Source organism: Cydia pomonella, chromosome 2, assembly GCF_033807575.1.
Source record: "Cydia pomonella isolate Wapato2018A chromosome 2, ilCydPomo1, whole genome shotgun sequence".
NCBI lineage: Eukaryota > Metazoa > Arthropoda > Insecta > Lepidoptera > Tortricidae > Cydia > Cydia pomonella.
Genome location: NC_084704.1, coordinates 17847163 through 17866414, shown reverse-complemented (window position 1 = coordinate 17866414; position 19252 = coordinate 17847163). Strand labels below are relative to the sequence as shown.

General features: G+C 38.4%; 1 protein-coding gene across 1 annotated transcript in view; it reads left to right on the top strand.

Moving 5' to 3' along the window:
- Positions 1 to 19252, top strand: part of LOC133530486 (muscle-specific protein 300 kDa-like) — a 188502-nt gene that overhangs the window by 67968 nt on the left and 101282 nt on the right. Inside the window, 11 exon segments of the mRNA XM_061868397.1 lie at positions 8471 to 8532; positions 12006 to 12101; positions 12233 to 12409; positions 14652 to 14815; positions 15007 to 15283; positions 15368 to 16548; positions 16958 to 17164; positions 17456 to 17689; positions 17932 to 18108; positions 18266 to 18509; positions 18920 to 19099. Of these exon segments, the coding sequence (XP_061724381.1) occupies positions 8471 to 8532; positions 12006 to 12101; positions 12233 to 12409; positions 14652 to 14815; positions 15007 to 15283; positions 15368 to 16548; positions 16958 to 17164; positions 17456 to 17689; positions 17932 to 18108; positions 18266 to 18509; positions 18920 to 19099 (2999 nt within the window).

Sequence of the window (19252 nt, the reverse complement as noted above, 5' to 3'; positions counted from 1 at the left end):
CTTGTATAAACTCTATCCGGAACAAAGGATGTGACCGATGATTTTGACCCCTGATCTTTGTTTTTTTCTTCTAAATGTTAATAATACTTTCTACTCCCAGATAATCTCGTAGTTTTTAGGGTTCCGTAGCCAAATGGCAAAAAACGGAACCCTTATAGATTCGTCATGTCCGTCTGTCTGTCCGATTCTGTCACAGCCACTTTTTTCCGAAACTATAAAAACTATACTGTTCAAACTTGGTAAGTAGATGTATTCTATGAACCGCATTATGATGTTTAAACAAAAATAGAAAAAAAACAATAAATTTTAGGGGTTCCCCATACTTAGAACTGAAACTCAAAAAATCTTTTTTCATCAAACCCATACGTGTGGGGTATCTATGGATAGGTCTTTAAAAATGATATTGAGGTTTCTAATATCATTTTTTTCTAAACTGAATAGTTTGCGCGAGAGACACTTCCAAAGTGGTAAAAAGTGTGTCCCCCCCCCCCCGTAACTTCTAAAATAACAGAATGAAAAATCTAAAAAAAATATATGATATACATTGCTATGCAAACTTCCACCGAAAATTGGTTCGAACGAGATCTAGTAAGTAGTTTTTTTTTAATAAGTCATAAAAATTAAAAAAAAAATTTTTTTTCATCAAATCATACGTGTGGGGTATCTAAGGATAGGTCTTCAAAAATGATATTTAGGTTTCTAATATCATTTTTTTCTAAACTGAATAGTTTGCGCGAGAGACACTTCCAAAGTGAAAAAAAGTGTGTCCCCCCCCCCTGTAACTTCTAAAATAACGGAATGAAAAATCTAAAAAAAATATATGATATACATTACCATGCAAACTTCCAACGAAAATTGGTTTGAACCAGATCTAGTAAGTAGTTTTTTTTAATACGTCATAAATGGTACGGAACCCTTCATGGGCGAGTCCGACTCGCACTTGGCCGCTTTTTATTTATTTCAAACATAGTTATAACTCGCATAATCCCTATACCGAAGCGTAGTAATAATGGATAACGTATTACATGGAAGTCCATCACTTGATTGTGCCCCGTAATTTTCCAAACGATTTGGCTCATGCATTGCAAGTTTGTGGTTTCGTGGTTACTCCCTAAGTTAGTCAATTAATATCCATGAAATTGAATATGTCAATGAAAGTAAAGAATCTACAAGGTATATATATGCATATCTACATCGCAGTTGATGCCTTATTATGTATCTGTTTGTGAACTGTTTATACCTACGAGTATACCACATACATATTGTAATAATTTAAACTAAAATAATAATGGCCGTTGGCACGAGATAGAAAGTTATAACGCCAGTGCACCCATCACCCCATTAAAATTGTCTAGACATTCAGGCATATAAAAGTCAATTTAGCGTGTCACGTATAAATTCGTGAAATAAATCAAAAAGGAATTAATATATAAGTATATAATATAATAAGTAAGCAAGGAGCTTTTGAGTGCTTCGGATAATAAGTTATTGCGAACAATTCGAAACTTTACATACTTCGTTTATATCTCTAAAATTTTGCTAAGTCCCCTCACAAAACCACAATGGTCCCAACAAATGACAAGTTCCTTTAAAAAATATATATATTTCAGACTATTAAAATTCCATGAAAACATTGTCAGTACCATATCATTATCGCTATATTTATAAATAGTCGTCACAATATTTTTGACACTGAGATAACGATTTATAATAAAATAAAATTTATTAAAATAATGAATATATTAAATATAGTAATGAATATGGTAAAATTCAAAATAAAATAAAGTGAAATTGGTTACCTATGTAGTTAGTTTTCAAATTTCATTTCCCTTAGTGTTAGTTTAAGAATAGTTGATTTGTCTGGGCTGGGATGTGATTTAATACAATGTTTCGTTTAAGATGTCGTCCTACGCAACCTGCTTATTAAGGATACTTGTTAGTGTCGCACCAATTTTAGCGAATGTCGCCACGGGTCAATTTAATACAGCCGCAATTAGAAGGGCTCGCGCTCGCCTCGAAATAACGGACAGAGCTAATAGCCATGTGTACTTATACGTTAACGATGTTCAAGTCATATTTATGTAGTTAAATCTTATACTAAATGGGTTTTATATCGTGAAATCCTGTATATGCGATTTGAATAATATTTATATTATTGTGAAGGATCTTTAAATATTAATTGAGGTGGTGTAAAATCATTTTATGAAATCGCTTAGTATTTTTTTAATTCCACGCGACGAAACCTAACCAACAGTCATAGAGATCAGGTTCGCGACTTCATGTGTGGTATCATTTTATAAACGGTATTTGTCAAAAAAATACATGATTACATTTTTTAAAGAGCAAATTGCGAATCCGGGCCGCTTTACTTGCACATCCTATACGAATCCATTCCGGTATAGCGAGAGAAATTGTGCTGCCATGCCATCTACGAGTATACAACGAACTAAAGAACAAACTATATAATTTGATTTGTGATTTCTTACACTATTTAATTATACTTAAATTATAAATAGATGTCATATACTAAAGAAAAGTGCACAAGCCCTCCAGTGGCCGGAGGCCGGAATCGAACCGGCGTCTGCAGCTTACGCGGCTAACGCCCGTGACCACGCGGTCACGGCGGTACCCGTCCCAAATTCTCGACTACATGCAATCTTTGAAATTGTTATCGCTAGCACGCATTGCTCGCACTTTAGAGTTTTACAAAGGCACCTAGCCTTCTAAAGATTGGATACTTATACTGTTAGCATAAGTTAGACGAGTTGGACTCCAGAGCTCCATTAGGAAGGCGAAAAATCGGCCAGGATGGAAAGGACTTCCTAAAACATACTTAGTGCGACTTATAGAGATCATAATCATGACCCTCAGACATAAGGATTCAACATAAAGGAAAAATAGTATAAACAACCATAATACCCACCAAGAAACTATTGATAACCATTGTACTACCGAACAAAACTACGTGCTACGCTATATACTACTCGTAGTTACGCTAAAACGACGCTTTTATTGCTCTTACAAATTGCTGTTTAAAACCATGAGTCAGTATCAAGCCACAAATGCCAATCATACCGGCCGTTTGTACTCACAGTCTCAGAATAGATGAAAATCTAATGAACGTGAAAATTCTAGGAAAACTTTAACGATTATTGCTAGCTTGCTGCTCGCGATGTACCTAGTATGGAAACTAACTGAAATTTTAATTAAAATCGTACTCGTGGACTAAAGTTCGCCGCAAATCGGTTCCAACTTAGAAAGCAGGCTTTAACGTACTTAATTTACGATAGTATGTCCTAGAAAATATCTTTAAGAAGTCAATGTTACGTAGCGCCATAATAGCGCTGTGCTCTATAATGTATTCTAGTAATTTCATATTTCAGTTCAAAAGCGATTATTTAAAATGTTGTTGTCATATTTAGCCCTTATTAAGACAAAAATAAGATAGAGTTAAAATGAACATGCGATATTTTAGAATCAACCCTCTAATTTAATTTGTCTTTTACTGGGATTTATTACTACGCAACCCATTATACATAAATATTCGAATATTTGTATAGACGCCAACATATTTCTTATAGCAAAGTTTTTGCAGTTCGTTTGAAATGACAGAAACGCGAAGGCTCGCAACAACGGCCCGTAATTCGTCATTGTTTATTTCTTTACGAGTGTATAATGCCAGCCTGTCTACTTTAATGGCAAAGGAAAATTATGATGGGTCGTTAAACTTATATTCATGGGGCATATGTATGTTCTTTTCTTTAAGAACACTATATCCACACAGTAGGTATATCTAAGGACCGAGTTGGTACCAGTGTTTGAGAAATCATAATAATAATGACTAAGGTAGGTATTTTGTAACTTACTGTCAATTAGCTACCTACATACATCCTGGTCCGTGTGTGGCATGAGATCAAGAAAACCCCGTTTTTTCCCGATTCGTATGTTTATTTAAAGGAAATATTTACGCGTTTATGTTAGCGACTTCGTTTTCGTAGAACATTTTTGGCGCACTCCCATACACAACCCAGAAATAAATCTATTCAGGGGTGTTTGCGAAAAGGAGTAGATAACAAATAATATGATAGTATATCATATCCATATGCATCCTCTCAAATTTACACCTTTATAAAAATACGCTTCTCTGTGTATGTGTAGAAAATTGTATGCATGACTGCATATGTATGCAACTATGTAGTTGCGAACCGAATAACTGCAAAAATATAGGTATATTACATGAATAGATACAATAACCATTATCAGGATTCTATTATAGAACCGGGAGAACTAAAAGGCTAACAAATACCAAACTGAATCTGGATTACCATCCGCGATATTGACAGTGATTTGCGACGACAACAGCCTGCAGGTATCCGACTCCGTGTGAACAAAGTTAGCCTCCGGTAATGATGGGGTAACTTCATTGTGTTATCTCGCACGCGATGCTATTGAGGGGAAGTTGAAAAGTCGCCTGAAGTACGAATAGGGTTGTCAATACGACTGTGTACCCTGTACCAATAATACGTATCTTGCACAAGTTGCACACGAATCGGCCGCACTATTGGGTCATCTTATTTAAAGTTGTACACTACTGTATTTTTTAAAATTTTGAAATGTCTGACTCTACAAACTAGATTCTGTTAGATATTTTTGTGCGCTTTGTTGTGCAATATATTTGCACATCCAAATACTTGCAAATAATATAAATACTTATTTTTGTTTAGTAAGACTTCATGCTTCCATTTGCATTCCACTGCGTTAGTAATAAAGTTAGATTTGCTTATTTTAATTACTCCAGTAATGAATATCTTAGCTCTGGTTTGTGGACAAAATGAAAACCTAATATGAAACAAAACATTGTTTTCATCACACTTGCTCGAAAAAGGTCTTATTTCATGCAGGTGTGCTGAAGGACAAAGGCCTATTTTGTTCCCGTGGGAGCTATGGATTGTGAAAAAAGTTATAACTCCCTAGGGAGCTATAGCTTTTTTTTCTCTCCTTTTTTTAATTATGTCACTTATTCATACAAACCCAGTAGCATAAATGAGTTTAACTTTTAAAATACTGACGTTTATAATTTAATATTTTTGTTTATGTTCAAAATTATTTAATTAGATTAATTTAACAGCCGTTTTGTGAAAACTCAGGTCTGATCCTGATCCACGAGGAATCGAGGGAACTCTTCAAATGTGAAAGGCATATTTGTATTTTAATTAACAAATGAAACATTTACATTTAAAAAAGTGTCATTTGATGAAGTGGAACTACTGATGCTGAATGGAACTCTTCAACGACGCATAGTTCTCGCTTGGCGATTTATTGTCTTCGTTATGTTTGTAAGGCAAATTAGGTTTTCGAGACAAATTTTTGTCAAGCTTGAGATCTGATGGTAGAATCTATGAGGAATCGAAGAAACTCCTCAAATGTTAAAGGCATATATATATATATATATATATAGTGAGTATGTGTTTTCATCAACAAATCAAGCATTTACATTTATAGAAGTGACATTTGATGAAGTGGAACTGCTGATGATGAACAGAACGAAACTCTTCAACGAGGCATAGTTCACTTTTGGCAATTTTTTCTCTTCGTATGTTTGTCAAGCAGTTAGCGAGCTTGAGTTCTGATGATGGATTCCATAAGGAATTGAGGGTACTTCTCAACTCTTTTAAGCATACTTATAGCCATTTTCATTATTATTATATTTTATCTAAAAATCAGGCAGTTGTTTTTATCTAAAAACCAGGCATCAAAATCAACAATAATCTTTCTTTCACCGGTCTCCCTCATTGAAGTCGGTTTTTTTTTCTTAAAAATTATTGATTAACCGTACAACCCTAAAGTTGCCAAAGATCGGCCGTTGCCGCCGATGGGTGGTGCCACGCTGTGCCAGCTGCGTGTTCAGGAGTTGCGAGCGGATGCGTGACTTCAAGATTCCTGAGGGACTGATGGCTTCAGAAAATATATTGATCCTTCTAATTATTTTTTTATTTTGTTGTTGGTTAGCAACCTTCTGCTGTAGCTGCTCTCTCGTAATTCAGAAAACTTGAATGTTAACTTAATGTACCGCCAAATGGAGCCGTGGGCATGCTTTAGGGACTTCAAACATCATGAGTTTGAATTCATGCATTAAAACCTTGTTTTAAACATTATGAGCAAATAAATAAATAAAACAAATATTGGAGATTCTTACACAAATTGACTAAGCCCCGCGGTAAGCTTAAGAAGGCTTGTGTTGAGGGCACTCAGACAACGATAAATATAATATACCGGGTGTTTCCTGTAACAGGAGCAATAAATTAAACTGTAGGCTGTACTCCTCAAAATGACCAACATTTGTTCAACAACTTTGAAAAATAACTAGGTTTTGATTTTTATTACACATTGAAGTTAATTCTAAGAGGCAATGTATTGCGAATTTTGTTATGTTTAAAGCGTGACAAGGAGGTGACAAGCAACGTCAAACACACTGATGTCAGCGTACATTGAAAATAATATTAAATTTGTATGGAAAAGTTAAAATCTAAAGATTTCATAATTTTTAAAAGTTGTTAATCAAAAGTTATATCGTTTTGGGAGTATAATATATGGTTAAATTATTTGCTCCTGTTACAGGAAACACGCGATATAAATACTTAAAAACATAGAAAACACCCATGACTCGAGAAAAAATATCCGTACTAATACACAAAAATAAATGCCTTTACCGGGATTCGAACCCGTATATATCGGCTTCATAGGCAGGGTCACTACCCACTAGGCCACATATTCTACATATTATATGTATATATCTTTGTCTAAGTACCCTCAATACAAGCCTTATTGAGCTTACTGTGGGACTTAATCAATTTGTGTAATAATGTCCTATACAAAAAAAAACTGTGTTTGTAGAATGTTCGCATTTATGTAAGGCAAATTTCTTCCATAAATAATTCCAAATATCTCCACACGTCTAAAGTGACTAGATATGAAGAAGAAGAAAAAATATCCGCTTCGTGCGATTGCAAATCGCGACTCCCATTTTACGACTATACCAAGATATGATGTATATAATATATATATCGATGTATATAATATATATATCGATGTATATAATATATACAGTATATTATACTGTACGTGTCAGACTGTCGTTTGAATACCTCGCGGGCGGTACCATGACCCCGATAATCCTGAAGGAATCTGGGGAAAATATGAACTGTAAATACGACATTTTGTTTTCGATACCTAGAACCACTTCCGGCCGACATCGACGCTGTTCTAACTTTAAGCATGACATGACAAAATTATATATTTTTATTTTAAATTATTGTAGAGATGTTCTAAAACGCGAAGTATGCAGTGATACTCGTATTCAGTCTTAATTATGTATATATAGGTACAATATGTGTTTACAAAATCCATTACTTTCGATTGGACAAGCAGAATATTCAAGAACTTAATGCATCATGTTATCATGGTAAGGGGATACTTTTCTTGCTTTTTTTCTTCTACTACGGAAGATAACTTCTTTAAGACTCTTTTAAGATAAGCCTTTTGCCACTATTCGTAGGATCTGCAAAAATTTACCTGATACCTCCTTATCCCTTGTCTTACTAAATGAATAAAACTTCCCTTAATAAACGAAATCTAATTATAGTTGGAGTCTATGAACTCATGAACTAGAAATAGATGTGATATTTGGCAGATGTCTGTTATGGGTAAGTGGAGTTGGTGCAGTGAACTTGGCAGAACTATTGGCAATGGAGAAAGTGAATCATCGATACAAATAATCGCATGATTACGTGGACTTGAACAAACATTCGATATTAAATCATAGCTGACTATAGGAACATTCCAACTACCTATAGGTAATATGTAGAGAAGTTCCATTATAATCGAAGAAACGGACTGTAAATAACTCGTACTTTATGATAATGCCAGTCAAAACAACTACTTTTTTTGTTAATTGTCAATACGAGATATAAATGGAATTATTATGAGGAATACGAGTGAAGTCTACACAATTATTCAATTAATCTACATCATTTTTAGGGGTTATTGCTGATTTTAAAATAATTTAATATTCGTAAATTTTACATATTCTGTAATTCAGATTAATTTTCGTATAGAAAACTAGCCTACTAATCTCATACTAGAAGTATAATAGTAAGCGCAGACTAGACTTGTGTTTAACATCTTTGTCATGGTTGGGATATTCATAAATTAATCCTTTCTGGGTGCGTAGACAAGATACCAATCGTTAATGCATCGTAGCGAAGGAACGAAACGCATCTGTCTCTGTCGCACTAATACGGAAGAGTGATAGAGAGAGATAACTATGCTACGCTACGGAGCGTGAACGATTGGCATCTTGTCTACGCACCCTGGTCAGCGTTCCTAGTTATTCCAATATCAACATCAACTCTTAGGCCATCTAAGCTTGAATTAGAATAAATTAAATAACGTATGTTTTTGGTTGTTTCAGATGAACAGGAAAGAGTACAAAAGAAGACATTCGTTAATTGGATCAATTCACATCTGTCGAAGGTAAGGCTGTGGGTTAGTTAGTTAGTTATGCTGGGCATTTTCCGCAAATCGACAACCATTGTGCCTATTTTGCGTGAAAACGAGGTAGCACTACTCTAGCCGTCCCAGCTCTCTCTAAGGTTGAGGGTAAATAATCACTAAATACTCGTAATGGTCAATAAAATTCTGTATGATCTTGCGCCTTGCGCTGGCGTACAAACTCGTACTAGTATGACAATACATATACAGTCAGCTGCAGAGATAGTTAACACACCAAACAAACAAATTTCTATGCAGAGAGGTCAGCTATCTCTGCAGCGAACTGTACACAACACATAAAAAAGTGCTGAAGTGTATTATATTATACACTCTACTAACTACACTGTTTTTAGGGTTCCGTAGTCAAATAAGGGAAAGGAATTGCAATAACTTAGTACTTCGGCCACCACGTACTAGTTACGGAAAAAAACGGTCCTCTATGAAGGTGCAAATTTATATAATAAGCTTCCTTTAAGCATAAAAGATGCAAAATCAATGCCACTATTAAAAAAAAACTTAAATCTTACGTAACTGACCAAAGTACGCTTTGAGACACGCAACACGCTCTAAGCCACATCCATCCAACCTTATCTATGTACAGCGTTATTCTATCTTTTGCAATGCAACAATGTAGTGAATAGTGCGGTGCGTAAACACTCATCTTCCGTGTGATTATTTTTGTGATTTTTTTGTCTACCTACTAATTTAAAGTCTACCCATCGAACACGTACCTACCAACTCTTTTTTACCCAACTTTAGCACATTGTACCGGACAAATGGCCGTCGTCGGGTCAATATATTAAAAGTACATACTGACATACTGACACTATATTATCCCATACATTTTATTCATGAGAAAATAAGTAAGGTCTGGCGGCTCTGGGATCTTGCTCTATTACAATGTACACTCCTCATCAATCTAATTAGAAACTTTCATAAACCAAATAAAGTAGTATTTATTTTTTTTAAGTCAAAAAGGCATTGCACCAAATGAAAGCCGATAAATCTCCTGGCGAAGATGGCATTACATCTGATCTCCTTCGCGCTGGAGGTGACCCAGTCATCAATGTCCTCGTAAAACTTTTTAATCAGGTTTTGCGAGGTACTCGCACACCAGAATCCTGGAAAACTGCCACAGTCACCATCTTACATAAAAAAGGAGATATATCGAAGCTGAGTAATTATCGCCCCATAAGCCTCCTTTCCCATACGTACAAACTCTTCGCAAAAGTTTTATGTAACCGCCTAACTTGTATACTCGATGAATGCCAACCTCCCGAGCAGGCTGGTTTCCGGAGCGGATTTTCTACGATCGACCACATCCATGCGGTAAAGCAGTTAATGGAGAAAAGTCACGAGTACAACCGGACCCTGTGCATGGCTTTCGTAGATTACGAAAAAGCCTTCGACAGTGTCGAGCATTGGGCCGTGTTTGACTCTCTCCATCGCTGCTCAATCGACAATCGCTACGTGGATGTGCTCCGGGAGCTATATAGCTCGGCAACAATGCAAGTCCGGCTTCACAAACTCAGCAACCCAATATCCATCAAAAGGGGAGTGCGTCAAGGGGATACCATTTCACCCAAGCTTTTTACGGCGGTACTAGAAGACGTGATAAAAACGCTTGCATGGGACAAAACTGGTATCAATATCCATGGTGTCTTCTTGTCGCATCTCAGATTTGCCGATGACATTGTATTGTTCGCCGAGACCCTGGAAGAGCTTCAAGTCATGGTTGAAAGCCTTTACCATGCTTCTTTGAAGATTGGTCTTAAGATGAATATGTCCAAGACTAAAGTTATGACGAACATCTCTAGTGAATCGATTCCAACTATTATGGTTGGGAACGAAGTACTGGAGGTGGTCGAGCAATACGTGTATCTTGGACATATTCTATCTTTTGACAAAACACACCAACGGAAGGAGATCTCCAGGAGGATCCAGCTGGGTTGGGCGGCATTCAATAAACTGGCGGACATCCTCAAACCCGTTAACATTCCACAATGCCTGAAAACTCGCCTCTTTAACCAATGTGTCCTGCCCACCATGACCTACGGTGCCGAGACATGGACGCTCACTAAGGAGACTGTGCATAAAATTCGAGTGGCACAGAGAGCCATGGAGCGCGCCATGCTCGGCATCAAACTTCAAGACCGAGTGAGGAATGTCGAGATCCGACGTCGCACCAAGGTGCAAGACGTCGGACACGTCATTACCAAATTAAAATGGAGCTGGGCGGGACATGTTGCCAGGCAAAGTGATGGCAGGTGGGCCAAAATGCTAACGGAATGGTGGCCGCTTACAGACGAAAGGAGTGCCTGGCGTCCGTTGGCTCGTTGGGTGGACGACATTCGGAAGACTGCGGGTCACTTCTGGATGAGATTGGCTCGGGACCGGGATAAGTGGCGTACTAGAAGAGAGGCCTATGCTCAGCAGTGGGCGATAAAAGGCTGATGATGATGATTTATTTTTTATTCAAACAAACTAAATGTATCCCAACTTACTATATACTTACTACAAGGTTGAAAATAAAAAATATGAAAGTTTTATATAGTGGGCCTTATGAGGTTAAATCATCGCAATTTAACTTTATTACGTGATTTGTAAAATGTTGCTCAATATCGCGCCTGTTTATGCTTCTGGGTGGTCCTATCCTATATAAATGTAATTCGAGCCAGTCTCCAGTTGCCATAACTTTAGTTAAATATTTATTGTTTTAATGTTGGTGGGAACAACACATTACTCTGACAAAACAACATTTGAAAGTTGGACATCGATGTTAAGCTTTTAGAAACATATAAATATAATACTTATACACAGCGTAGCTAGTAGTTCCAACGCTTATTCCATGTGAGGTATTTCATTGTTGATCCATTTCATGTCATAACGCCACCTTTTATTATTCTGTAGTTCGATCGTTAGGTATACTTATACAAGTGAACAATGTCGATGAATTTATTAAGCCACTTTAGGTAGCACGTGATATTGATCCAAATGAATTTGTTAGAAGGGTGCTGGCACTCGTTGAAACATTAATCAACATCATTATTAATTATTACATATGTTTTCGAATATCTTTATACGAATAATAATAATAATCAATGTTACGCGTGACGTGCTTGCTTTTTCTTCACCCTGTTAATTTTTATAACACATTTTTACTGGGTTAGTTTTTGAACCATCTGCGCATTTAATTTGCATTAAGCAAGAGGTCCTATTAATACTTTTATTAAGTACATTTAATTTTGTTTCTGAAGATACGCCAAGCGTTTGTAACACCAACATTCAGTGATATATCTACCTATAATGGGACATTCCATGAGAATATTGTTTACGAAAGGCCATTCTTCTAATACTTCTAAAAGCTGAGAAAGCTATATAAGGTCTGGTAATAGTTTATTGGGTTGTTTTTTTCGTAAGGCCTTAATTAGTAATGTATTTTTTTATATTTCTAGCGCATACCGCCACTGCGCATCGACGATTTGATACATGACCTGCGCGATGGCACCAAACTATTGGCGCTGCTCGAAGTACTTTCGGGGGAGAAACTGGTAAGTACCCTTACAATTGTGATAAGTATTATTAGTATATTTGGCGATTCAGATGTACCACAGAAAATAATAAATGTATTTTATTGTAAAGATAGAACAACCTGCTAGGCTAACGCACGTCATTTTTTCAGCCAATGGAACGCGGTCGAGTTCTCCGCCGCCCTCATTTTTTGTCCAATGCCAACACTGCGTTGAGGTTCCTCGCGGGAAAACGAATCAAGCTTGTGAACATCAACGCAGCAGACCTCGTGGACGGCCGACCTGCCGTCGTTCTTGGTCTAATATGGACCATCATCCTCTACTTCCAGGTGAGCGTGGGATTTTCAAAAGCTGTTGCGAAGTGCAAAAAATAGTACCTACAAAAGATTTCGTTATATGTCTTCTTAATTACTTTAGGATTACGAGGTAGACAATGTAATATTAAAAGAAATCTCACCTTAACAAACATAGGACGTATTTGCAGAGCACATTAATAACATTGGCAACGTGTGACAACATTAGATCATTAGCACTTGTACACACAAGCTATGTACAAACATGTATAATCAGATTGTTTCACAGAATTTACAAGAGGTAAACTTGTATGTTAAAATGATTTATAATTTTATCAATAAATATGTCAATCTCAATTGTAACGAAATGGCAAAATAATAGGCAACATTTCATCTATCATACCGTTTGAAATCTCCGAATGCAGTAAACACAAAACAGCTGTTATTATTTTTCATTTAGGGTTTCCTAATTTTCCTATACCTATAAACTTTTAGGGGCACTTTATGCGTTACTAAATGCACATTACTAAAAGTTGCAGTTCAAATCAGTAACGTTCTGATACATGCAAATTTGCGATTGAAGCGTCCCTTTAATAGATACATATTTTTTGTATGAGCGTCTTAATAAAGTTATCTGATTCCGCACTTTCACAATCAACAGATAATTTTATAAAGCACATGTATTTAGCAAACGTGTGTATGTACTGATCTGATCACAATAATTGGCCATTTAAAATTTGAATACAGTTTATTGATACCAACCCATATAATGCATATTGAAATTATTTTGATAATTCATGCAAATTAGATGTTTTATATACATATACTCGTATGATATCGTGAAGCTCTCTGGCCCAATCACCGCGACACTTGGACAGTGTCCCTATGGCACATAATTTAGCATAGCATTAAATGCTAGGGCATGAATAACCCTTTATTCAAAAAAATTGGATTTTAAAAGTACCCGCAAACAGTAATTGTAAAATATTTGCTTCCTTTCTATATACTTGCATCGTTGTATTCCTATATTGAATGTTGTATTGACGTATTCTCATTTTAATTGGCTTGAACGTACTTTGTTTGCGCAAGCTTCACTCAGTATATTGGACCCACAGGATAGAAGACCAAAGGTGGGTATGCGTTGCTTGTAGCATAGCATAGTTAGAAGCTAGTTTTAGCGACAGAACACAGAAAGCGTAGATATTCATTATGGTATGTATTCAAAATATTTTGGTTACTTCGATGTATATTTATGCCATAGGAAGCTTTTTATATGTTAAGAATTTTATCACAGACTTTCAAATAACGAGATTAGTTTGATATGCTGCTGATTCTTCCCAACATAGAAGACTATTCTTTATTAATAAGTATTGTAATCCGATATTATAATAATGTCATACATCTCAATACATATTCGTTTTGCGCACTGTTTGGAACTGTAACACTTCGCTGGCTGACTCTGCTTTAGCCTGCCGTACACCATCAGTATACTCACAATTCCAGTTTTGTAATAAAATCCGCTAGTTAGTCGTTCATGTAAAATTTTAAACTTTACTTTTGTTTTTCTATTTATATTTAAGTACTTGCATTAATTGCCCAATGCATTGCGTATTTTATAATGTTATTAGATTACCTGTTTTAATAGCAATACTATTAATATATTTAAATAAACCACTAGGTAGCCAAACACATTTCAAAACTGAATAAGCTACTACATAAACTACCCAATTACGCATTTAGGCTTAGCCTTTGCCGCAATGACTGTATTTCAAAATAACAATTCACTTTATGTATCGTTTAAATGACGGTGTCTAGTTTCCTTTAGGGCTAGTTAAAAACAAGGTAGCCATACAATCGCTTTCGGTTTAGTCGCTCATAATGAAGTTTGTGTTAGTTGAGTTGGTGATTGTCATTCGTATCGCATGATTTTAATTTTTAAATTAGATACCTTGTATAATTAAATTGTGACTAGTGGTGAAAACCTATAATAAAATTTAACAGTGTAGGTAACTGAAGGCTAATAGTGTTACAGTGTGTCGTCATTGAAACAGCGACATACATATTTAAAATATGATAAAGATTAAAATTAGACACTAGTATACGTGTACCTACGATATATATTCAAATACCGTATTCCAATGATTTTATTTCCAGTAAAAATTATATGTTATTCGTACTGATATGTTACCAACTCTATAAAAAAAATTATTGGTGGTCTCATCATAATTAAGTTTTGCTCAAACTTTTGCATCCTTGTTCTATCGCTGATTGTCCTCAGATCGAGGAGAACAGCCGAGCGCTGGAGTACTTGGGCGGGTCGCGGTGCGCGTCCGTCATGTCGCAGGAGTCCGGGGCCGCCACCCCGACGCACCGCGCCGAGGACCGCTGGAAGCAGGGCGCCAAGAAAACGCTACTGCAGTGGGTCGCCAACGCCCTGCCCAAGTGAGTAACATATCCAGCCATTATGACCTTTTACTTCTAAGCTCTCTCACTTACCATACAACTCAAAATGCAATCGTCAGCATCAGCGCACTTTTACAAATTCTAAATGATAAAGTAACCCGATCAAATTTTTATTATTTAGAAAACATAATCATTATATCTCATCATTGCTAAAAGGAGACTTTTTTCAGGGATTCCAACATTCATGTATCAGATTTTGGTCCCTCTTGGCGTGATGGTGTGGCTTTCCTTGCCATTATTGACGCAATCAAAGCCAACCTGATCAATCTCGCCGAGATGAAGAGGAAGACGAATAGACAGCGCTTGGAACATGCCTTCGACGTAGCTGAGAACGAACTGGGCATCGCCAGGCTTCTGGATGCAGAAGATGTGGACGTGGAGAAGCCAGATGAAAGATCCATTATGACTTATGTGGCACAGTTTTTGCACAAATATCCTGAACCCAAGGTAATAGGTTATTCATTTTAAAATACCAGTAATAATAAGGTAATGAATAAATTAATGCAGACAATAAACGATTATTTTTTACAGACAACAGGACCGGACGCTGTAGCGGCAGTACAGGAGGAATACGAATCTCTTAGAATGTGGTTGACCGAACGCGTCACCATCATTCAAAGGCAATACGACACGCGAACTCTTTCGCGAAACTACGAGGACTACGTCCGCGCCGAAAACGACAGGCTTGCCCGAGAACCTGTCTACCAGAAACTCGAAAAACTCATGTACACACAAAGCTTAGTAGCCATCGCGCCCAAGTCATGGCGCGAGCTAGTTTCCCTCTGGACAGAACTCGAAAGACTGCACAGAAGATGGCTCTGGCTTTTGGACTCTGACTTACCCGGGGATTTCAGAATGGTCGGTGAATGGCTGGCCAGAGCTGAATATCTTTTATACTTTGACGAAATACCTACAAGCCTTGACGAAAGAACGGCAGCTATCATCAGCGAAAAACTAGAGGAACATAGCTCATTTTTCGCCAGTCTTCCTGAAGTTATTGATAGGTTTGAAGCGGCGTTAAGATCCCCTGACGCTTCAAGAATCCCTGGGGAGAGGCTTCAAGAAATGAAGGAGCGCTTAGAGACTGTGAGTCGAAGAGCTCCACAGAGAAAAGCTAGATTAAAATATTTAGAACACAAATGCTGCATAGTAGCTTTCACAGAACTCACCAAGGCTAAACTAGCCACGTGGACCGGTAAATACGGCCGCATTGACCACGTTCGTGCCTTATTAGATGATTATGATAATTTTGTGACTAAGAATAAGATTTTCCAAGAGTTTGATAGAGCGTATGTTGATATAAAAGAAGTAGCGGAAGAGTACAAGAGAGTGTGTCAAGTAGATAGGACTGAAGCTAAAGAAATTGATGCGTTTTTGAGAGAAGTATCAGAAACGTGGCGAAGGGTGGCCTCGGACGTGAGGTGCGCCCGAAGCGTACTCGAAGAAGTAATAGCTCATTGGGATAGGTGGAATACTTTGGCTGATGACTTTACAAGTTGGTTGGACAAGGCGCAGCACATGCTGCGCGTTTCTGAAGACGAAAGATTGGAATTCTTCCACGACCTTACCGTGTGGAAGGAGAAGCACCAACTGCTCGGTGACGCTGCCGGATTCCTGGCTGCAACGTCATCTGATGACATCGCGTCAGAAGTCAAGCGGAAATACATCGAAATCACCGAACGATGGGAGCGAGTATGGGAAGAAGCCGAGAGGTATGTGTCTTTTCAAAACAATTTTAACGATAACATCTCCATATTCTTTTTACAATAATAAGGTGGTTGAATTTTTTGCATTATAATTGTCTTTAATGGAATTATGAAAAAGATCGATTGATCGATTAACTCGATCTAACAGAAAAATTGTTAAGGTTTAAAGCGGTCCCACTAATAGGAAGGGTGATAGAGAAACATCTTGGATAGATCCCCAGAAAAGATAAATCAGAACTTAATTTGGTGTACGATCAAGTTTACTTAATCTCTTTGTACAGAAGCACCATTGCTACATACAAGAAATTGTCTCCTGTGTGTAAACGCATGCTTGCAAGCGTGTTCAAGTAAAGCCCGGACCTTAGACAGTAGAGTAGTCAATTCAAAAGTCCAAATAGAAGATATTTGTGTGCAGGTACGTCCGCGGCGGCGACGCCCTGCGCCACCGGCGCGAGCTGGCGGCGGGCGCGGCCGCGCTGGACGCGTGGCTGCTCGCCGCCGACTCGCTGCTGGCGCGCCAGCCTCGCGCCGCCACGCACGACATCCAGGCCTACATCGACCAGCTGCTGCAGCTCAACAGCGAGATTGAGCAGCACGAGGAACTCTTTAAGACCATAAGCAGGTAAATAATAAGTCGGACTGTCGACGAGTTGACGCTTGAGGCTCATTTGGACGATAAGAGATCGCGCGTGCCGGTGCTGTTTACTTTAATGTATACGATAGATTTGGATTTAGTTGTACTTCAGCTGTCGTCAATCTAAAAAAACTCATTTGTAAGTTCTCGTACCGTCTATGCCATGACATGCGATTAACTAAGGAGAATTTTAAACCACAGGATCTGGGGGTCAATAATGATGTTACATACTTGTTTATGTTAAAAACAAGAGAGCTAACAGACAAAATATTCTTTCAGGACCTTCCAAAACGCAATCGCTGAGCTACCCCGCGACGAGGTAGAAGCCAACATGGCGAAGCTAAAGCAGCAGAAAGAAGCGTTAGTGCGAGTGCGCGCCACCGTACCCGTCAAGTTGCATCAGTACAGACAGTTACTTGTCCAGCACGAGTCACTCGAGACCGGCCAGAGGGAGATCGGCCAATGGCTGGACAAAGCGGAGGAGGCGCTGTCCACAACACACCAGACTAGACGGTATGTTTGCCTGAACATTGACGGAACACTGACACTGGCTGCCAAAATGTCAAAATTGACACAACTAGTTAAAAGGTGCTCTTTGAGAGGTATTTTTTATTAGACCTACAGATATATATCTTGATAGAAGATTCTTTGAGCATGATACCGATATTCATGAATTAACAATAGTGTGTTATGATATTGCTGAGACAGCTTTTGCAAAAATAAGCATTACTGATTCATATTGCTTTGCCTTACAGTGAAATCATAGAGGAGCAGTATGAGATCCACCGCTCCTTCTTCTCGAGGACAACGTACTACCGCTCCATGCTCGAGAGCAAGAACAAGGTCTTCCAGAACATCGTGAAGTCGGCTGACGCGGACCGCAGCGCTGACGTCACGGAGCAAGTGCGCCTCATGCGGGACCTCAATGATAGGTATGGTCTCTAGTTTAAACTTTAGAAAAAACTTTCATCGATTAACTTGACATCTTCAAGCTAATAGAACAAAACCACATTTAGCAATTATGATTTGTATACACATAATTATGAGACAGTCTTTTGTTTTTATTTTCTCACCCTTATTCATTTACAGATTTGCGCACGTGTCCTCGGAAGCAACACGCCGCGAGGCGGAGCTGCAGCGACTCGCTCGCGCTTGGGAAGAGTTTGAGATCAAGAAACGTTCCGTGGAGGAATGGGCGTCCCGCGCGGAAGCCCTGTTGGCTGACAACCGAGTTGACTCCAAGCAGGCCGTGGACTTCCACAAGAGATTCTTCCAGGGAGCCGATGAAAGGGCCGTGTCTGAGCTCGTTCGCTCTGGACGAGAGCTTATCGAGGTGAGGGATCAAAACTCACAGAAACTTTTCAGAAGTTAGAAAGGGGTACGGTGGCACTCAGAGGCCCCGTCGACTATGTCGACCCTAAACAGGATGTTAATTTACACAAGAGGTCTTTCTGAGGAAGCCAGTAAGAGGGTTGAGTCTGAGGGCCCACCGCGAATCACTTCGTTCGTCTATTCGCCTCTATATTGCTCGAATGTGCAAGAGCATATAATGAAATTTTCGTTGGTCAATTTTCTACTTTCGCGGTAGTCCCTCTGAGCATTTGTTCCGTAAGCTACTAAGGCATGAGCCACAGAAGTATATGCATGACCCTTCTGTATTAAAAATATGACTAGTGTTGCGTCATGATGTAAATGACCCGCGCATATTATTCGCACCGTGTTGACAGTGAATTCTCCTTTCAGCTGGTCAGCGAAGAAGAGCGTCCGCAAGTAGTCGGCACAGTGGAGACATTGCAGCGGCGCTGGCGCGAGCTGCTGGCGCGCGCGCCGCCGCACCTCATGCGCCTCGAGTTCCGCCTCGACGAGGCCGTGTTCGCGCACTGCATCAAGGACATCGAGAAGGAGATCGTCTACGAGGAGCAGGTACCTTATGCTGTTTGTTTAAAAAATATAGAGAAGGAGCTCATCTGTCGGCCAGTGAAGAGGGTCCCCAAAGGTTTCGAATAACTCCTCCTCGACCAACCGTTTTTACCCACTGCGTCAAGGACATAGAATGATCGTAGTTTCTCCAAACGG